Source organism: Gopherus evgoodei, chromosome 7 (genome assembly GCF_007399415.2).
Source record: "Gopherus evgoodei ecotype Sinaloan lineage chromosome 7, rGopEvg1_v1.p, whole genome shotgun sequence".
Lineage (NCBI taxonomy): Eukaryota > Metazoa > Chordata > Testudines > Testudinidae > Gopherus > Gopherus evgoodei.
In genome coordinates this window covers 47,070,652-47,093,651 of record NC_044328.1, presented here as the reverse complement: position 1 = coordinate 47,093,651, position 23,000 = coordinate 47,070,652, and the positions used below count along the sequence as shown (strand labels likewise).

The window sequence follows — 23,000 nt, the reverse complement described above, 5'->3', positions numbered from 1 at the left end:
TGTCTCCTCTCAGAGCCCATCAGTGTTATTTTATAACAATGGTGTCTGACGCAGATAACTGAGTATCACTTGCTGATGTTATAAAAGAATGAAGAATACAAATGCAGGCAGAATTGTTAAGCAATGAGATGATGGTTTAATAATAGTCACTCTGTGGAACTATAACTTACATCATATAAATCACATTGATAAAAACCCATCTCTTTTTGGTACTTGCAGTCTATAAATACACCTGCCAATCTTTGATCCATGATGCCCTTCTTATTAAGCATGTGTGGGCACTCTGCCTGTCTATTTCAAAAGTAAAGCATACCAGCAAACATGGACTTACACTATGGTGGAGGAAAATAAGCAGTGAAAACATACTCTTTTTTTAAAACTCCTTTTCTTTAAACATACTAGGATTGGTAGGGTTGCAAGAGCATAGAAAGGGCCAGATGGTGAATGGCTACAATGCAGGTATGCAAATTAGGAGGACATGAGGAGATTTTTGTCTCCCTTTCCACACCCTAGTGGTATCATCCATCATTTCAAGTACAAGAACTGATCCCTGCTAGTGTTTCTGTAGGCTCTAGTTACCTCAAATGGGTAGAGGGAGGAGACGCAATAGTTCTGTGGAAAACAGCACAGTGCACTCTCCTAAAGGGTGGTAGTGTGGCTGTCCTGCCATAAGGCTTTTGAGACACACTGCCTTTCAGAGCTTCTCCTAGAGCCTCCAACATGAGATGGGATTGTAGGTACAATCTGGCCCTAAGGTTTCAACATCTGTTTTCGCTAACAATAAGAGTGTTTTTAATCTGAAGTTAAGGTGCCAGGTTTCCCATTAGAACTCTTTTTGTAAACTCGCTTTCATGCAACTGTCTCAGGCCATGTTTTTAATTTCAGTGTGGTGTGTAGTTGTGAGCATACTGTGTATAAAGTGACTCAACATCTATTCCACATGTGACTAGTACTGGAGACTTTAATCAGGACACACAAAATCAGAGTAATGCTCTTAGGGGTGTGCCACATGCTTTCTATTAATATGATCCCTGAAGTCATGATTAATGCATTAATCACAAACATCTGATACCAAAGTGACCCATAACAAATGCCTGACTTTATTGACAAGACAATACATATGTCCATGTGACCCCTGGTGGTAGATGCACAAACTTAACCTTTTACAGTTCTGCTCTCAGGGACTGGAAGAAAACCTGAAATACCAGTTGGAGCTTTGAGTTCCAAAATGCAAAACTCCGAGAATGTCCTATACAGCTGAGCCCGTTCTCCCTAGAACTACGAGGAATGACAGGTGCCCATTCGCCCTGCTAAGTTCTATGGGCTGCTCTTTTCATCATTAAACGCTTTGTGGGGGTGATGAGGCAAGCTGGTTCCAGCTGCCCCTTACCTCTTTCATCTCATCTCTGTAGCCACACGGGCCCAGATTCCCAAAGACATTTAGCTACCTCCCTAGATCCATGGGAACGAGGCCCAGATTCCCAAAGACATTTAGCTACCTCCCTGGATCCATGGGAATGAGGCCCAGATTCTCAAAGACATTTAGCTACCTCCCTAGATCCATGGGAATGAGGCCCAGATTCTCAAAGACATTTAGCTACCTCCCTAGATCCATGGGAATGAAGCCCAGATTTTCAAAGGTATTTAAGCGCCTAAGTAACTATTAGCTTCATGACATACTTTGAAATATGCTGTAATAGTAATTTAACAAGCTGGCTACCAGCTAGACAGTTGTGTTGTTTGGGACTGTGGTGCCATGGTCAAGTAGTTTAATCCACTGCAGTTATCTTGAAAAGACTGATATTTATAGGGTACTTCCTGAACGTTTGCACCTCTCTTTGACGTCAGGACTAGTCATATGTTTCTCCATGATTTAACATGATTTCTTTCTTTTCCTCTATCTTTTAACAAAATATTCTAAAATAATTTAGTTATTACCAGATTTATTAGGATTTATGAAGATGAGTAACAATCATAGAGCAGGCCAGGAAGCAGAATGTGGATTAATATTTAAAACTGAAAGAGATCTTTGAAACTTTGAGTTATTACTCTTGCTACAGTTTCATTACAACCAGCTCTATTTTATCATTACGTTGTTACAATCCACCTTTTGTTCTGCCAAATATTTTAAAACTTTTATTCCATTTCTGTTTATATCTAACGTTTATGAAAAAAAATCTTTTTAAAATGTCTTTCAATTTAGATAAGTGAATGGGCTAGATCCCTATGTGGTGTAACTCAGAACATTTCCTTTGATTTATGCCAGCCAAGGAGGTGGCCCAATATACACTACCCACAGAAGCCTGTATGTCTTAAAGCACTCTGAATATAAAACTGTCAGGCCACATTCATCTCTGGTGTAACCCCACTGAAGTCAAGAGTTACGCCAGGGATGAATTTGACTCCTTGTTCCTTGCCTTTCAATTACATGAAAGCTAACTCTCATTATAACACAGCATCCTAACCTATCATTCAAAATGCTGAGCTGCAAAAATAAAAGAAGGAAAAAAAAAGGCATTGTAAGGAGAGTGAGCAATAAAATAAGATGATTTTTAAAAGATTATTTTAAATTGTGTACCATTAACTAATCAAATCTGCATTTTAAATATCTTTTTTTAAAGATGAAATACCTTACAGTTAATGTTAAACATAAAAAAGAAGAGAATTTCCAAACATTAGCATACTTATAGAATTAAACAGGTGGAAAAATAAAGATGCCATATGAGCAGTTGCAAGGTATGAAATGTGCACAGAATAGTAATTTTAGATTATATCTCTCCCTCTAAATTCACTCATAGCTTGAACAGGATGGATCCTTTTCTTAGCAGAACCTTTTCTGACAGCTGCATAGATTTCCTCTGGCTTCTCTCTTTTAATCAGGGGCTTCTTTTCTGGAGCTTTCATCCTCCACATCACAACAGCATGTCGTGGGCCAGTAGGACTTTGAATTCTGATGATCTTAGTGGAGGCAATGTAGGACATCTTCACTGTCTGCACCACAGCATTCATTAAGTTTTTGGCAGCCTGAATTAGTGAAGTGACACTATCCAACTGTAATGAGAAACATGGCTGTTAGCCTAGGAAATCAGTCTGGCTTTAATCACAATATACACAGGAATAAACAACATTTAAAAAATAAGACTAACATAGTACAACCTGATTTCTTTGTTTCTGCCAGGAATGTTTGATCATTATATTCATGTTGTTCCACTGCTCAGATTTAACAGATCTAAAGTAATTGGATATTCTGGAATATACATGTCTGTGTAAATGTTTTCTTTTTTAACAAATTCATGATGTCTATCTGCAGGGTATCATTGCACTTAATACTACCTTACAGAAGACCAATGAAAGTGCTACATGTTGATTCCTTACAATCCAGCACTAGACAAAATTCTCCAGTTGTTCCTATGGTATTTCAGCATCTCCCTTGCATGCTCCAGAGAAATGTAGGACTATTGTGACAAGTAAATGTATTCAGCAGGATTATGGTATCTTTTATATTTTCTTTAGGATTTTCAAAGGAGACTAGGAGTTAGGTGCCAACTCCCATTGAAATGGAAAGAGAAATACATGCCTAATTCCATTAGGTTTAGTTAAGAGAGAGAGAGGGGCAGCATGGTCTGGATAGGAAATAGAAAAGGACTAAGGAGACCTAAGTAAGTTCTATTTCCAGCTATGAAATGTGTCCTTGGGGAAGTCATTTCACTCTTCCAACTCTGCGCCAGATCGGACGTTTTTCTAAAAGATATGCTCTAGTTGAAACAGGACTTATTTGGGGGATGTTCTATGGCCTTGTTCTACAGGAGGTCAAACTAGATGAGCAGACTGGTCCCTTCTTTCTGGTATTACTTTCTGAAAATCCCAGCGTAAATAGGCAGAATGTACAGTATAACCCTTATCTTGTTGGCATATGTTCTCAACTGTCTGTATTTAAAGAACTTCTGCCATCCCTATGCATATTTTAAAGTAATCTTCCGTGAATACTTGTGGGCACTATAATAATTAAAAATCTGCTAATTAGGACAATCCATGTCAGCGCTAACTAGCACATGTCGGTGGCTGAGAAGTCCCAGGCTCAGTTGTGTTGCATTGCAGTTGCAAGTCAGGAAAGTTGTTACAGGCCAAAATGGGGGACACACACATTTCTTGCACTCTACCTTTTCCCCTGCAGAGCCAACACAGGACCAACGTCTGTGAAAACAGGGTGTGCAGAATTCCCTACTGACGATGGTTGGGCATTCCATAGCAAATCAGGGCACTTGAGGAGTTGTCCTAACATTCATAAAATACTGGACCAGGAGAAGTGTCGGCTGGTTAGGTGATATGTTTACAATTTCATTTCTTTTTCTTTGGGAAATAGTTTATAACAGAGCCAGATAACAGCTAGACAATACCATATTTCATTTTGAGTGTGATCCCCTTGCTGGTGTTAAAATTCTTTAGTTTTTATTTCCATGAATTAAAGATTCTTTCTGCCTTCAACTAAAGCTGTCTTTGCTGTTGTCATATTGCAACAGTGTATTGGCAAGGGATACATATACTCTATAAATCAGATCAGTGACCTGAATGAGTAACTTTTATCTTCAAGGAAGGAGCCACCATGTTCATATTTAAATGTAAGGCTGACAGTTTCAGTTTGGAACTGCATCTCCATTTTGAATAACCCAACATAAACCTTGCTTTCATTTTTTACCCTCCAACTTACCTGAGTACTTATTATTTTTGAAGTTTGGTTGCTAGTGAGGCAGCATGGCATTTTGTGACAGACTCTTTACTGCAGAAACATTTAAGGAATAGAGCAATTAACAATGTCCTATTCAGATTGCCAAAATGTGAATAGCTTGAATTTTAATGTAATGCATACCACGCTGCAAAGGGAAAATTTTCCTTATGACATATTGTGATATAGGTTGATAGGGTGGAGTTTGTTTCAGATTTTTCTTATGCGTATATCAGTGATGAGAAAACCTAACAAGGTCTATATAAGAATTTTAAAAAATTACAATTTTGGAAGACACACTTGAATGACCATCCTTTCTTTCTGATCAGAGAAATTTTTCTCCCTTCTCAAACTCCAAACAAAATCTCACCCGTAGAGGACATTCAATTTTAGTGTGGTCTCTGGTCTGAAGTTCTGTCAGGCTGGTCTATTAAAATTCCTTCAGCAGCCAGGCTTTCCTTGGTACTTTTGAACTTTGGAGATTTGCCAAAATGAATTTTAGCAAACAGGAGCCTCTACTCCCATGTTTATAGATTAGTTTGGTGTGAGGAGAGTGTGTGTATAGGCTTCGTAACCAAACCTGAATAATGGCTGGGTTCATTTGGGAAATGAATGAAGGCCTGAATCAGTTGAGCAAGCCCTACAGATAGTCACTAGTTCATGGTTTCTCTGTTTAAAAAAAAACATTCTTCTTTGAGTGCTTGTGCATGTCAATTCCAATTAGGGGTGTGCACGTGCACAGTAGCCAGAAGATTTTTCCCCAGCAGCAACCGTAGGGTCAACCTGGGCACCCCCTGGAGTCGTGCCTTCATGGTGCCCAATACAGAGCCCTGCTGACCAGCCAACCCCTCTGTTCCTCCTTACCTCCAGTAATGGTAGCTAGAACTTCCCTTGCTCTTGCTTCGGCAAGTGATCAAGCAGTTCGATTCCTGTTGTACTCACCTTGTTTATTCAAGGTATCAGAGAGGTAGCCGTGTTAGTCTGGATCTGTAAAAGCAGCAAAGAATCCTGTGGCACCTTATAGACTAACAGACGTTTTGGAACATGAGTTTTCGTGGGTGAATACCCACTTCCTCAGAAGCTTGTTTATTCAGATACTGTAGTTTAGTATAGTTATTCAGTTGTAAGTTTCATTTATGGGGGTTTGGCCCCCCGCCCGTTTCTCCCCCGATTTGTTGCTTCCAGGGCATGCCGCGATTAGGGTGACAAGATGTCCTGATTTTATAGGGACAGTCCCAATATTTGGGGCTTTTTTTAATATGAGCTCCTATTACCCCCCACCCCCTGTCCTGATTTTTCACATTTGCTTTCCTCCCCGAGCTTCAAGACCTGCAAGAACTATGCGAAGTGCATGCCAAAAAGTGATCGCCACACCTCCTGTTTACGCTGTCTGGGTGAGGGTCACAAAAAAGACCACTGTAAAATCTGTCCAGAATTCCCACCAACAACCCTGAAAGAGAGAGAGCAGCAGCTTATAAACTTCTTCATGGAGGTAGCTTTTTGACCGCAGTCAGACCCTGTGCTGGGGATCCCACCACCACATGTCTTCTTCACCGCGGAGCGCACCGGTGCCCTCTTCAAGGGACCAGGTTCCGAAGAAAGACATGGCCAAGAACTCTAGGCACCATCATGGAGCATCTTGGGGACACTCCAGCCTTTGGCACTGGTCCCAATCGCCAGTGCAGAAGAAGAAGAGGATCAAAAGGGGCTGATCCTCTTTGCCTAGATCCAGAGACCAGCCATCAGTAGCACCACAGTCCACTCGGATAGCCTGCCGCTTCCTTCCACTCCTGAAGCGTTTGAGGCAGCAGAGGACCTGCTCAGACTCATGGTGCCATTCTCACCTCCAAGACAGGAGAAGACGTAGGCACTGCAGACTCCATCCTGTACTGTGCAGTCGAAGGGAAAGCCAGCTATGATGTCATGTCGCTCCCCATTGCTGTGGCAACCACAGACACCAATGTTTCCATCCAGGGAGCGCAGGTGGTCCCTGGGCTACCGACGTGCCACATTGAGAGGTGCAGTGCTGCCCTGGTCCTCATATTCTGAGACTTCCGAGTCGGACTTGTACCGCTTCAACTATAGCAGGAGCAGAAGATCAAACTCAAGGCACCACAAGAGGTCCCAGCCGATGAAGTGGGCCCCACAATGGCAGAACCCAGCTCAGTGGCCTTCTGGATTCCATGGGCTTTCCACCAAACTCAGGGTCGGAACCAAGGATCTTGCTCAGGTGCTGCTTCAGTCACGTCTGCAACCTTTGTCCCACCCAGTCCAGCGACTGAGCAGTTACCTCTGGCATCGATGCAGGCAACCACGGCACCATTGTTGACATTGGCACCAACTGTGGTGCTGCCTTCGATAATGTCCTCAGTACTGGAGGTGTCAGAAGCTCAGGTTAGGGTGCCAACCATGCCTACAGCACCAACTTCTGCTCTTGCACTGATGCCCAACACCATCTGCGCCAACATCGATTACCACCACGGCACAGACACACCATCACACAGCACCAGTGTGAGGGTCGACGTCTGTACCTGCATCTTTCACGGTGCCGAGACTGGACCATCCCACCACTGTCCCCACCAGTTTAAGAGATCCCTCTGGTGGGGATGGAAGGGAGCAACCACCTCCCTAGGTGGCCTTCTCCAGATGAGGTGCTTGCAGGCACTGCCATTGCCCCAGCTCTGGAAGACTACAGCATGTGGCAGCAGTTGCTGTGCCGGCTCGCACAGGGTCTGGTGCTTAAAGGCAGAGGAAATTGTAGATGATGCAGATCCTATGGTTGACATCCTGGCCCTTTGGGCCCTTCCTGTATCGCCTTACCGCTAATCAAAAGTATCACTGACATGACCAAGACCCTGTGGCAGACCCCGGCCTCTCTGCTGCCTACTACCAAGCACAATGAACGGTGGTGCTCTGTGCCCTCCAAGGGCTACAAACATCCATACAGTCACCCACAACCTGACTCTCTAGTGTTGGACGCTGCTAACCAGTGAGAGAGGCAGGGTTTCCAGGGCCCTTCCCCCAAGAATAGGGATGCAAAGAAGAGTGATCTCCAGGGCATCTCTGCAAAGCAGCACTTGATGGGGCAGATGCTGCCACTAGAGTCATGGCCACAGGTGTAGCCATGAGAAGGGGCTCATGGCTCCAGGTCTCAGGTCTCCCCTTTGAGGTCCAAGAGAACATACAGGACCTGCCTTTTGAGGGTGAGACACTGTTTTCAGAAAAGACAGACAAAAGGCTAAGCAACCTCAAGGGCTCTAGAGCCACCCTCAGGTCCCTGGGCCTCTACACACCTTCCACTCACTGGAGACACTTCTGGCTGCAGCTCACTCAGAGGTTCGGTCGGCAGAACCACCAAGATGGCTTCAGAAGGCGGAACAAAAATGGCAGGAGAAGGCTGTGTCAACCTTCTGGACAGAGCTCAGGACAACCAAAGCCGTCTTTAGGACCAAAACTTACCTTTTGAAGGCACATCTGGAAATGGATCCAACCCACTTTACCTTCTTGTCTCAACTATTCCCTTTCTATTGTGCATGGTCCCTTATTACTTTGGACCGATGGGTGCTCTGTTCAGTAGAGAGGGGATAACCCATCCAATTCTGTGCCCTCCCACCCTTCCAACCCCCTTCCACATCCCTCTTCAGGGACCCTTCTCACGAGCAACTCCTTATCAAGGAGGTGCAGTCACTCCTATCTTTAGAGGCAGTGGAGCAGGTTTCTCAGGAGCGAAGGCTTTTATTCCCAGTATTTGCTAATACTGAAAGTAAAAGGCAATCTCAGGCCCATCCTGGACTTGTCAGTACTCAACAAGTTTATAAAGAAACTCAAGTTCTACATGGTCTCTCTGGCCTCCATCATTCTCTTATTGGATCCAGCAGACTGGTATGATACCCTCAACTTGAAGGATGTCTATTTTCATATTGCAATCACTCAGGCCCATAGAAAGAACCTCAGGTTCGTGGTGAACAACACCCATTACCAATTCACAGTTCTTCCATTCAGTGTGTCAGCAGCACCTTGGGTTTTCACCAAGTGCATGGTAGTTGTCACTGCATTTCTGCGCAAGCACCAGGTTCAGGTGTTTCCTTACCTCAGTGACTGGCTGATCAAGGGCTGCTCCAAGACCAAGTGGAGCTCAGGTCAAGTTTATCAGAGCCACCTTCATCAGCCTGGATCTCCTTTTAAATGACACAAAGTCCACTCTGTCCCCCATCCAGAGGATAGAGTTGATAGAGGCAGTATTGGACTCAACCCATGCCAGGGCATACCTGCTGCAAGCGAGGTTTCAGGCCCTCACCAATATCATTCAAGGTGTCAGACAGTTTCTCACCACCACAGCAAGAAACTGCCTGAAGCTTCTGGGTCACATGGTAGCTTGTACCTATGTGCTGCCGCATGTCAGACTCAGGCTTTGATCTCTTCAGTTGTGGCTGGCATCAGTGTACCACCTGGTCAGGATAGTGACCCTACCTCGTCTGGTCCTCGACTCCTCCTGTGGTTGCTCAACCCTCAGGAGGTATGCTCAGGGGTCCAATTTGCCAGTCTGCAGCTGTCTCTGTTTCTGGTGATGGATAATCAGATGTGGGCTCAGCAGCACATCTAGGAGACTGCAGGACTCAAGGTCTTTGATCTCACGCAGATCTGGCTCTCCATATCAACATCAGAGAGCTGAGAGTGGTGCACCTTGCATGCTAGGCCTTCAAGCATATTTAACGGGACAATGTGTATCAGTCATGATGGAGAATACCACCGCAATGTTCTATATCAACAAACAGTGGGGTGTGTACTCCTCTTCCCCAGGAAGCCTTCATGCTGTGGGACTTCTGTGTAGAACATTCAATATATCTGCAAGCGTTGTATCTCCCTCGGGTACAGAATGAGCTGGCGGACACCTCAAGAGGTCCTTTCATGGCCATGAGTGGTCCCTTCACCCAGATGTTGCAATCTCAATCTCCCAGAGGTGGGGCTTTCCGCAGATAGATCAATTTGCCACACGACACAACAGAAAGTGCCAGCAGTTCTGCTTCTTCCAGAACCACAGCCTGGACTCCAGAGTGGACGCATTCCTCCACCACTGGGGAGGCTGTCTCCTCTTTGGCTTTCTACCCATACCGCTTGTTCACAAGGTGCTCTTCAAGATCTGGAGGGAATGAGCTCAGGTTATATTGATAGCTCCAGCATGGCCCCAACAGTACTGGTATACATCTCTCCTAGACATGTCTGTGGAAGCCCCAGTCACCCTACTGCTCTTCCCGGACCTTCTGACACAAAATCATGGTTGTCTTCAAAATCCAATCCTCGACTTGCTTAACCTCACGGCATGGAAGCTCCATGGTTGAACCAGATGGAGCTTTCTTGTTCAGACCAGGTTAGACAAGTCCTCCTTGGCAGTACAAAACCCTCTACGAAAGCCACCTACCTTGCCAAGTGGAAGAAATTTTCAATCTGGTCTGCACAGCACCATTCGGCCCCGACACTGGCCCCAGTGCTGCTTACTCTGGACTACCTCTTCCATCTGAAGCAGCAGGGGCTTTCGTTGTCATTGATAAGGGTTCACTTAGCTATCATCTTGGCCTTTCACCAGGGCGAAGAGGGCTGCTCTGTGTTTGCTAGCCCTATGGTCAGCTGGTATTTAAAATGGCTCGATAGGCTATATACTCATGTCTGACAGCCTGTCCCAGCCTGGGACTGCAGCCTGGTCCTTTCTAGACTAATGGGACCACCCTTTGAGCCCTTGGCAATGTGCTTCCTCCTCTATCTCTCTTACAAGGTGGCATTCCTGGTGGCGATAATCTCTGACAGGAGGGTGTCTGAAATGAGGGCCCTAACCTCAGAGCCCCGTTATACCATGTTCTATAAGACAAGGTGCAGCTCAGACCTCATCCTGCTTTCCTCCTGAAGGTTGTGCCCACCTCTGGAAGACTGAAATTGCAACATCTGGGTGAAGGGACCACTCGTAGCCATGAAAGGACCTCTTGAGGTGTCCGCCAGCTCATTCTGTACCCCAGGGAGATACAACGCTTGCAGATATATTGAACGTTCTACACAGAAGTCCCACAGCATGAAGGCTTCCTGGCACAGGGGAGAGGAGTACCAGAACATCTTTCTCCTGGTATTCTACCCTAAGCCGCATTCCAGCTGCAGGGAGCAGAGACTACACCTACGCAGGGCACTTGCCTTTTACACTGAGAGAATGAAGCCATCCAGAAAATCGTTCCAGTTATTTGTGGCAGTGACGGACAGAATTAAAGGTCTGCCTGTGGCGTCAATACACATTTCATCATGGATTACATCCTGTATCTGGGAATGCTACAACCTGGCAGGAGTTCCCGATCATTGCACACTCCAGCAGGGCTCAGGCTTTGTCAACAGCGTTCCTGGTACAGGTCCCCACTCAAGAAATCTGCAGAGCAGCAACATGGTCTTGTATCACCATGCATTATGTGATTATTCAGCAGGCCAGAGACGATGAGGCCTTTGGATGAGCAGTGCTCCAATCAGTGGACAACTCCAATCTTACCTCCTGAACTTGGCTTGTGAGTCACCTGATTGGAATCAACATGAACAAGCACTCAAAGAAGAAAAATGGTTACTCACCTTCTTGTAACTGTTTTTCTTCGAGATGTGTTGTTCATGTCCATTCCAATACCCACCCTTCTAGCCTTCTGTCAGAGTAGCTGGCAAGAAGGAACCGAGGGGGTGGCAGGTCAGCAGGGTTCTATATTGGGTGCCATGAAGTCGGGACTCCAGGGGGCTCCCAGGCCAACCCTACAGTTGCTGCTAGGGGAAAATCTTCCAGCTACTGTGCACGTGCATGCGCACACACCTGATTGGAATGGACATGAACAACACATCTTGCAGAACAACAGTTACGAGAAGATGAGTAACTGTTTTTTTTCCACAATATATGATACTAAATTGTTTTTCTAATTAATGCGCTTCAGTATAAATATATTGATTAGCAAATTCAGCTTATCACGTCTGTGCTCAATAAAATGTGTAAAAACGCAACATAGTATGTATAAAATCATTCCTTTCTATAGCCCATGAAATGTTCAACAAAAGATGGTTGCCTAGAATTTCTAGTTATGATTATAATAAATCCATATACTTTTTGCATGACAAATTGGAGTATTTTAGGATTATTATTTAACGTATCAAATCTGTTTCTAAGGAATCATTTATCTTGGCCCTCTATCCTAGGCTTCTAAGCACAGTATACCTTTCTCCAGGCTATTATTATTAACAGAATTCATGAGACTGAGTCCAGAGCACAGGTTGCACTCAAAACCAAAAACTCATTTTAAGCCATATATTTCACACACCTCTAGTCTGGAGTTAATAACTGGTTACACTTAGATTTCTTGTCATTATGCTACTGGAATATCTGAAGCCTGCAGCCTATTGCTTGTGCCATAGCCCTAATCCTATCAGTACTAATTTATTTCCTTTCCGGCTTCCAAACAGTTAAATATTCACAGATACCATACTGTATATACTAATATCTGAGGGAACCTTACTCACTGTTTCATCTGAACATCTCTCTCCTCTCTCATGATAGCCACAGAATTAATTAATTAATTAATTAAAGAACTTGTTTTAGTGCCCTCTAAATAATACATTTCCAAGCAGCTCTGAAGGACAACAATGACCAGCCATGCTATTAATGGCCTGCTAGGACTTTACAACCTTGTCTTCAACAATTGATATCATGAATCCCCAAAATTCACTTCTCTGGCTTTGTCCTCACAGGTAACACCAGTATATAGAGGGGTTGTGACCAATTAAATAAAAGTAAGGACAGCTACAGGGCTTGTGACAGAGTTCTCAGTCATAATCAGAGGGACTGGCCTAAGAAGTAAAATTCTCAAAAGCAACTAAGTGACTTAAAAACCCAAGCCTCATTTTCAAAAATGACTTAGGTATCCAATACCTTTGAGGATCTGGGCCTAACTCCCAGGCACATAAATACATTTGAAGATCTGGGCTTTAGGAGCCCAAGTTTAGGTTAAAGTAATTGGGTATGTCAACACTGCAGTCAAAGGGCTGAACAACCCTGCCTGGGACCCTGGGTATGTACTAGAGCAACTAGCTCATGCTGCTGCAGTTTCCCTGCTATTATTTGAGTCGGCTAAATGAAAGGTATGTCTGTATATCTACACATGTTGTGGTCACACCTCTGAGGGCAGTGTAGACCTACCTTTTGCCTCATAAGACAATTAGATGCTTTTGAAAATTTTACCCAAGAGCTTTTACGTTGCTGTGTGAAAGGCAAAGAAAGGTTTCTTAACTTCTGTCATAGCTTTCATGAAGTGCCATCCTATTAGGATTTGGTTGAGAATAATGTGCTAGATCCTCTCCTGTTGAACTCCAAAAGCTACAATTTTAATTCGTTTCCATGGATCACTTCTCAAAATGGTATTCCATGATTACCCTCACTAGAGAATTGCGTTCATATTTAAAATAACAAAACAAAACTGAGATTTCTAGCCGTGCTAACCTTTTAAGTGTAAACTGAGTATAAAATACGGTAGTGTTTTCTTGAGTCTGCAGACAGCTTGTATCAGCAGCTCAGAGACATGCATCCCAAAGCATTGTAAACTCTGAGATTCAAACATTACAGGTTAAGGGCCAGCTCCTCAGCTGGTGTACATTGTTACAGTGTCAGTGCTTCAAGACTGTTGTACACAAATACAAATACCGGAACTTGTGCTCCTCCCTGGTGAAGAAGCTAAATATTAAACTACATTAATCCTGTTTAAATTAGTTGCTTTAGTGTATTTGTCACAGCTTAGAGAGAAAATCTTCATTGCATTTACTGTGCCATTGGCACCTCAGCACAGACAATTTTAGCAGGTTTACTAATATGTCCCTTTAGGATATCACCGTTATTTGCAGCATCCTAGTGTCAATACTTTTGCTCAGTTTCCCTGGGGCACCTCACACCAATCTGGAAAATACAGAGTCTGAAAACAAAATTAATCATTTCTATCAATTGAACTTCAATGTCATGGAGATTTTTTTAAGGGAGGCTTTATCTGACAAAAATCAGGCCACACATTTAACCATATGTGGTTTGTCTATAGACACAGTTGCTGCTTTTTTAAAAATATTGTTTAGTGCCCATAACATGATACAATTTGGTGTCAATGTATTGTTCTACTATGAAGGTACTATAATGTACTCAAGACCCATTTTCACTTGGATACTTTTATCTCTCTCAAATATTCAACAGACTCTTCAAGATCTCATTATATATCAGGGAAAACTGATGAAACAAGACTTGGCATAAACGAAAGATTGATAAAATATTTATTCATGGCACATTCAAGTTCATTTTATTTAGAGACATAGCTGTACCCTCTTCAGTCTTTTGCAAGTGGATTCTAACGGTTATATACATATACGTGTGTGTGTATATGTGTATATATATATATATATATATATATATATAAAAAGGTTGAAATTAGTCTTCACCCGAACACTGCTTTTGTTATTCCTGTACTACACATACCCCACGTATCATTTTTATATTCCAGTCTCAGCATTTCATATCTCTGAGTATAAATCAGAATACACAAAATATCATGGAGGGATTTAGGAAGAGCATTGTTTATAGTAACTTCAACAATGTAAACCTTTACTTTACTGATAAGCAATTATCAGTGGTTTGTTTTGGTTACACTGGGAATAGTGATAGGATAATGATTAATTGGTTGCATGGACTTGACACTTAGGTGAAGTAGGGCCAGGACTGAGTGTTTCATTTCAACAATTTTGAAAATAAATGTTTTGATTTTTCAATTTGAAATTACTTTGTTTTGAAATTTACTTCAATTATATTTTATTTTTGTTAAAGGTTTTAAAAGCTCCAACAAAATTAAATAGTCCCTTGTAGGGACACCAGTAGAAAGTAAAACACACAGACACACATATATACCCCCTGAATTTGTTCAACATTCACCCAGTAGAGGTCAGAGACACATGCACACACTGACCAGTATACTTCAAGCTCACTGAAGTGAAACTACTCCACCCTCATGCATAGACTTCAAATCCAACAATCAGGTATCAATCCGTATTAAATCTATGACCATATGGACATTATGTTAACAACAAGGAAAGAATTCAGGGACTTTCGTCTAAAAAGCACATGCCATCTGCTGTAAACATCAAAAACCTTTGCAAGTTTGTGCTTTTTTGTACACATGTGGGATTTAATTTTATTTGGTAACGAAAGATTTTGAGGAGTTCTGATAACTATCCACCTTGCTATAATTTCATTCTCCAAACACAGACATACCCAAGTTCCTCATGAGGATTCTGAGTACGCTGTAGATTCACACTCTGGCTTGCTATGTTGTAACTTGCTCTTTAGCCATGCCCTAAGAAATACTGTATATAGTTCTCTATAGAAAACTACCTGTAGAGAACATTCAAAATGTTATGTGCACATATTACTAGATTAGGGGTGGCCAAGCTGAGCCTGAGAAGGAGCTAGAATTTACCAATGTACATTGCCAAAGAGCTGCAGTAATATGTCAGCAGCCCCCCTCACCTGCTCCAAGCTTCTCCCATCCACCAGCAGCCCCACAGATCAGCGCTGCCCACTCCCTCCCCGCACCTCCCGATCAGCTATTTCATGGCATGCAAGGGGCTCGGGTGGTGGTGGGGAATGAGGGCAAGGCAGGCTCAGGGGAGGGGGCGGGAAGGAGTGGAGTGGGGGCAGGGCCTGGGACAGAGCCAGGGGTTGAGCAGTGAGCACCCTCCTGCCACACTAGAAAGTTGGCGCCTATAGTTCCAGCCCTGGAGTCAGTGCCTATACAAGGAGCTGCATATTAACTTCTGAAGAGCTGCATGTGGCTTTGGAGCCACAGCTTGGCCACCCCATCCGAGATTATGTTCCTCTTCTTCAAATTGGAAAAGTTTATTTTTTTTTAAACTTTAATAAAATACATTTGGGGGGTTCATTTGCCTTGTAAATGGGAATATGCTTCTAATTTTTGCAGAGAGCTAAAGTCTCATTTTTTCTGCAAAGCTGAAGTGTATAAGATTTCTGAATTGCTGTTTGTGGTTTGACTAGAACCCTACTTGTTCATAGAGGTAGAAACTAAGAATAGTGAATCAAAAAATCCACTCTTTACTTACTATTTAAAACCTTTCAGAATAAAGGTCAATTGCTGTTAATATCATATAAAAATACAACCACTGGTTCAGTTATAGTGAATACATTGACAGAGGCTATTTCGCTATGACATACTATCCTAATGAGATTATTTTTTGATAACTAACTTTGGAATTAATATGAATTCTATGTTGTTATATATAACTGAGCACCAGGCTATTTTTAAATTTAGGGTTGTCATAAACAGATAGCTAAGGGTTAATGTCTCTTTCACCTGAAGCACCTGACCAGAGGACCAATCAGGAAACAGGATTTTTTCAACTCTGGGTGGAGGGGTTTTTGTGTGTAAGTCTTTTGTTCTGGGTCTTCTGCCTGAATCTCTTTCAGCTAGAGAAGGATTTTTCTATTTCCTGCTTTCTAATCTTCTGTTTCCCAGTTGTAAGTACCAAAGATCAGATAGGGGATTTTTATGTTCTTTTGTATTTACATGTCTATAGTTGCTGGAGTGCTTTGAATTGTATTCTTTTGAATAAGGCTGTTATTCAATATTTCTTTTAAGCAATTGACCCTGTATTTGTCACCTTAATACAGAGAGACCATTTGTATGTATTTTTCTTTCTTTTTTATATAAAGCTTTCTTTTAAGACCTGTTGGAGTTTTTCTTTAGTGAGGAACTTCAGGTAAATTGAGTCTGTACTCACCAGGGAATTGGTGGGAGGAAGAAGTCAGAGGGAAATCTGTGGGTGTTAGATTTACTAGCCTGACTTTGCATTCCCTCTGGGTGAAGAGGGAAGTGCTTTTGTTTCCAGGACTGGAAATAGAGAGGGTGGACTCCCTCTGTTTAGATTCACGGAGGTTGCTTCTGTGTATCTCTCCAGGAGCATCTGGAGGGGGGAAGGGGAAAGAGTTATTTCCCTTTGTTGTGAGACTCAAGGGATTTGGGTCTTGGGATCCCCATGGAAGGTTTTTGTGGGGACCAGAGTGCCCCAAAACACTCTAATTTTTTGGGTGGTGGCAGCAGTACCAGGTCCAAGCTGGTAACTAAGCTTGGAGGTTTTTCATGCTAACCCCCATATTTTGGACGCTAAGGTCCAAATCTGGGACTAGGTTATTGACAAGGGTAAAGAAGTATTTAAGTTGTGCTTTCACTTTAGGCTTTGCTTTTTTTAAAAAAAATTGTGTATGTATGTTTGCTGTTGTGAATTGTCTTTTGGGGTACTGTGGCAAATGAAGTCATTGATTGATTATGTTTAAAGAGAGAAGGTGGGTGAGGTAATATTTTCCACAATATGTAACCCACTAACCACCCTTTTTTGTCCTATGACTACAGGGATGTCAATGGGCCACTTCACTTGGAACTGTCCCTTAGAGTACTACTTATGCTAAACTATCTGTTCAATCATGTATTTAGCTAAGACATTCTCAGTATGTTTCCAAGACCTGAAGATAAGCTCTGTGTAGCTTAAAAGCTTGTCTTTCTCTCACCAACAGAAACTGGTCCAACAAAGGATATTACCTCATCCACCTTGTCTTTCTAATATCCTGGGACCAATGTGGATACAACACTTCATACTTAAGTTTAAAGGCAGTAGTAAAACAGCTCTAAATATAACTATCTTCATCATCATCATCATCAAATAAATACTTTGGGTGAAATCCTCATCCTACTGAAGTCAAAGAAAGTTTTGTCATTGGGCCACAATTTCCAGGGCCGCCAGAGGATTCAGGGGGCCTGGGGCAAAGCAATTTGAGGGGCCCCTTCCATAAAAAAAAGTTGCAATACTATAGAATACTATATTCTTATGGGGGCCCCTGCGAGGCATGGGGCAAATTGCCCCACTTGCCCCGCCCCGCCCCCTGGGGAAGCCCTGGGAAAAATAAACATTTAAAAACCTTCCACATACTGGCATTAACCCAGTTTTGAGAAAACTTATTTTCAAGTCACCTTTACAAGGTATAACTGGTATACGCAATGGGCTTAAACTGCAGCAAGGGAGATTTAGGTTGGACATTAGGAAAAAGTTCCTAACTGTCACGGTAGTTAAACACTGGAATCAATTGCCTAGGGAGGTTGTGGAATCTCCATCTCTGGAGATATTTAAGAGTAGGTTAGATAATGTCTATCAGGGATGGTCTAGACAGTATTTGGTCCTGCCGTGAGGGCAGGGGACTGGACTCGATGACCTCTCGAGGTCCCTTCCAGTCCTAGAGTCTATGAATCTATGGTTCTCAGCATAGCTAGTGCTAAAAGGCACTAAAGCTCATTAAAAGGGTTGGACAAATATTTTCCGACAACACTTTTTCTGGATTGAAAACTAGGGCGTTTTAAAAAGCAGAAAAAAATCATGGACAATGTTTGCTTTCCTTCAAAATTTGTTGTTGGGTTTTTTTAACTGAAAAGCTGAAATTAGTCTGCCAAAACCTGAATATAGTTTGGGGTTTCAGAAGTGTGTGGCCAAATATTTGCTGCTTGTTGTGTTTGTTTAAATTCTGCTTAAAAAAATCCAAAACTTTTGAACCACCTCAGTTTGTGACCAAATGCCTGAGCCCATCCAGTCAGAGATTTTTCCAGGTTTCTGATACTCTGCTGGCTTCCTTGACTCATATCTGTCTCCATAATTTTGGGTTAATTTAGCTTAGAATATAAGAGTGGCCATACTGGGTCAGACCAAAGGTCCGTCCAGCCCAGTATCCTGTCTACCGACAGTGGCCAAAGCCAAGTGCCCCAGAGGGAGTGAACCTAACAGGTAATGATCAAGTGATTTCTCTCCTGCCATCCGTCTCCACCCTCTGACAAACAGAGTCTAGGGACACCATTCGTTACCCATCCTGGCTAATAGCCATTAATGGACTTAACCTCCATTAATGTATCTGTTTCCTAGAGACTGGCTCCATGGGGTCCCTCACAGACTGGAGACGGCTACAGTGGGTTTGTCTTTACTATAGCTTATGTACATACTCCATGAACTGAGCATTTGAGCTTGTTCCAGAATCTGGGATGAGCCCATGTTGTGAAAACTAAAATGCTCAAAATAGCACATGCATGTCAATGGACACGGTGCTAAAATTAAATTAATCCAGGGGTTCTCAAACTTGGGGTTGGGACCCCTCAGGGGCTCACAAGGTTATTACTGGTGGTCGCAAGCTGTCAGCCTCCACCTCAAACCCTGCTTTGCCTCCAGCATTTATAATAGTGTTAAATATATAAAAAAGTGTTTTTAGTTTATAAGGGGCGGTCACACTCAGAGATTTACTATGTGAAAGGGGTCACCAGTACAAAAGTTTAAGAACCACTGAATTAACCCCTCTGGAGCCTCGGGGAATGCAGTGCGGGGGGGTCTCCCTTGGGAGGGTTGGGAAGGAGGTAGGTGGTGTAGGTTATTGCTCTTCTCATGTGATCCCTCTGCCATGGAAAAGATAACAGCTTGGCTCTTTGTGTTAAATAGCTGTCTGCAAGCCTCAAACTGCTGAATGACCTTTAGGATAGGGAAGGTTGTGCCTCCCCAAACAGCCTGGCCCTGCCCCCTATCCGACCCCCATCCACTTCCTGCCCCCTGACTGCCCCCCTCAGAATCCCTGACCCATCCTGCTCCTTGTCCCCTCACCGCTCCCAAGACCCTCTCCCCAACCACTACCCCTGAACCGCCCCACCAGTCCTCCCTGTTCCCTATCCCCTGACTGCCTCAACCCCTATCCACCCCCCCACCAAGTTCTTTCCGCCCCCCATTATGCCCACGATCAACCCCCGTTCTCCATCCCCTGACCACCCCCCAGAACCTCTGCCCCATCCCTGTCCCCGGGACTCCCTGCCTCTTATCAACCCCCCTCCCGACCCCCTACCATGCTGTTTACCCCTGCCTCCCCACCTCCCAGAGCCTCATTGCACCGTGTCCAGGAGCTGCCCTGGCCCCTGGACACTGCTGCAGTGGCCTGGGTCTGGCAGGACCGTAGCTCGGAGCCCCACCCCCTTACCAGGTGGCTTTGAGCAGGGCGGAGCTCAGGCCTTGCTGGAGCCATGCCATTTTAGCTCTGTCCAGGGCTGCTCCTGGACGTGGTGTGCTGAGGCGCTGCAGGATGGGGGAAGGCGGAGGCGGGGTTGGGGCTGGAGCATTCTCTTGAAGGCCCCTGCGGGGCCCAGGGCCTGAGGCAAATTGCCCCCCCCTCTGGATGGCCCTGACAATTTCACCCATACTACTTCTATAGGTTCTTCAGCTGCAAGGTGCAAAGTACTTTCAACTCATATATGGGAGATTTCAATAGGAGATGAAGCCATAAGTGCCTTCCAGAAAGTACTCAGCAATAAATTCAGGCTCATAGTATTTTATGTCAGCAAAAGGCTTTACAAACATTTTGCCAGCCTTAAGGATTAAAAAATCATGAGATTTAAAAAATTGGGTTATTTGCCTTCTGTTTTTTGAGCCCTTAGGATCTGTTTTTTTTAGCCCTCGTGGGTGTGAATAAACTTTTTTTGTGAAAATTGACACTGGAAAATCAGACTATAAGAAAAAACACCATATATCTCAAGACTCATAAAAGTTGACAACATTGCATCCCTCCAAGCTAAATATTATTTTCCCATTTTTAGAAATAGGGAAACTAAGTATGTTAAATTAAAGAGACAAGGTAGGTGAGGTAAGATCTTTTTTTGGCCAGAAGTTGGTCCAACAAAAAGAGATTACCACTTCAGCCCACCTTGTCTCACTACTATCTGGGGGCTGACATGACTACAACAACATAATAAATTAAGTGACTTCTGTTAGAGGCAGTCAGTTTCAGTCTCTGGCTTAGAATTCAGGAGATACTGACTTCAACTTCGGCACTCAGGATTGCTCCCATCTCTTACTTAGGTAATAACTCATATACAAATACTGTAAAAGAACTTCCCTATGAAAGCAATGTGAAACATTTGTAGAAAAACAATAATTTAAAGCGGGAGGCAACATAACTTGTATTATTGGAGGTTTTAGTGATACCTCAGTTTGTCAGAATAAAATTGGCCACTTTGTCTAAAATGGTCATTAGGGATTTGAGAATAATTTTGTTAAGGGGGACTGTCTTTCCTTCAGTCCTACAGGTAAGGTATTTTTCATTCAAATAAGATCCTTTGGGAGGTGGGTGGAGAAGCTGATTCTCATTTACACTAAGGACACAAATACAGAGCAGTATGAAATGATTTTAGTGTGAATTAGAACCAGGATCATTATCTTTTCTGTCAATAGAAAAAGCAGCTATACTAGCTTGATCAGGTATAATTCTGCTCACTACTGAGGGCCACTTTCATTACAAGGTCTGATTGCCTCTTTCCCTAAGCTTTAGTTTTGATTAGGCTCATACATGATTGTGTCTTGTAAAATAATTATAAAGAAATGGTGAGTTGATGCAGTTGATTAGTGAGCCAAATCCTGAAGTCCTGTGGAAGCAAAATTCCTCCAATGATTAAGCAAAAAATTAGTAGTAGTAGTAGTAGATGTGCTGCTTGTTCTATACAGAAACTTGATGCCTGGTTTTCCAATGGGGAACAAACAGCCACCTCTTACTTATGCATATATTTGCATTCACAAACAGCTGTAGATGTACTTCTCAAGAACTATCACCTGCATCTGCAGGTGGTAGATCGTAACAAAGGAAACTACTTTTGGAAAAATAGGCCCTTGAGAACTAAAATAGCACAACAGAATGCATTATTTGATGTAAACCCCTTCCTTGCTGCTTCTGTCAGAAAATGTTAGCTTGGGAGAGACAGAGAGTGTCAAATCTCCTGGGTAACAGCAAGGCATAAACATATGTCTCATGTATGTGGAAGATAAATAAGTCAGTAGCATCCTACAGTTTCACAACCTGATCTTTCCTATTGGCACAAAAGTATCATTGACTAAGTACTAATGCCTTCCAGTGTGCACTAACAGCAAAGCCTCCAATAATTAAACTGCCCTGATTTTCCCCTTTAAATTACAGTTTGCTTATGCAAAGTTTAGCAAGTGCAAATTAGAAATAATTGATAACTGCAGCAGTAGATAAAGTATCAGCAAAATTTACCCTTTTTGCTTCCTATCAGGTGCTGTTCCTTTATGGAAAATAATTTCCTCATTTTTCCCTGCAGGACTCTGGAAGAGGAAAGCTGTGCAAGAACTGCCCTTTTATCCAGTCCTGAACCAAAACATGCAAAAGGAAAATATAAAAATATAAACAAAAACCTAACTTAGATGATGAAGTGGGCTGTTGATCATATCTTATTGCTGATTGCCTGAAAGAAGTGGCAGAGATGCTAGGAGGGACTCACCCAGAGCATAATGATGGAAACTGTACCTCCAGAGTTTCACAAGGATCAATTCTCTCTGGTCCTGTTCAACATCTATATGCAACCACTACCACTAGGTGAACCAGTCAGATGACATAGACTCAAATGCCTGCAGTACGAAAATGGTACACAGCTTTATCTGTCCTTCTCCACATACAACCACAACGGCCCAGCACTTGGAGGACATCAGCTCATGAATGACAAACAGTGGGCTGAAGCTGAACCCGAGCAAGACAGAGGAGATTCCGGTAGGGAGAGGAAAGTATTTGAAAGAATTTGCAACCACAGTGCGGTCTCCTTTGATTGAAAGTGAACATCCACAAATGGTCAATTCAGTCCATAGTTTAGGAGTATTCTTGGATTCCTCGCTGAAGTTGGAGGTCTTACATAGCAAAAGTCATGATAATACTTTAAACCATACCTGGCTGGTTAGGAGACTGCACCTCATTCTAGCGGCTGAAGACTCAGGCCTCAGTTATTCATCGCCTCTTGGCTGGACTACAGCAACGTATACCTGGCCATGCAACCTTTAGCACTGAGGAAACTCCAACTAGTACAGAATGCTGGAGCACATCTCCTCAGCAACACAGGCTTACACATAAAACCCATCCACCACTCTGTACGTTGGTTTCCCATAGAATTTTGAATTGAGTTCACGGTCAAAGGCCCAGGATATCTAAAGCTCCAGGATGCAGACTGTGGGAGCAACAAATATGCTCCTCTGAACTCTCAATAGTAAGAGTAAATCTGATCTGTGTGAGAGACAGACCTTTCTCTGGGGCATTCTGAATCTGTGAAATGACCAGCCAAAAGAACTAAACACCATCACAAACTTAATATTAGGATAAGCGTAA

At 43.1% G+C, this 23,000-nt stretch overlaps 1 protein-coding gene across 1 annotated transcript in view; it reads right to left on the bottom strand.

Moving 5' to 3' along the window:
* Window positions 1-184: 184 nt before the first annotated feature.
* CTNNA3 (catenin alpha 3) overlaps window positions 185-23,000 on the bottom strand; it is a 987,819-nt gene continuing 965,003 nt past the window's right edge. The window contains 1 exon segment of the mRNA XM_030569668.1: window positions 185-3,051. Coding sequence (XP_030425528.1) covers window positions 2,764-3,051 — 288 coding nt within the window. The 3' untranslated portion in view covers window positions 185-2,763.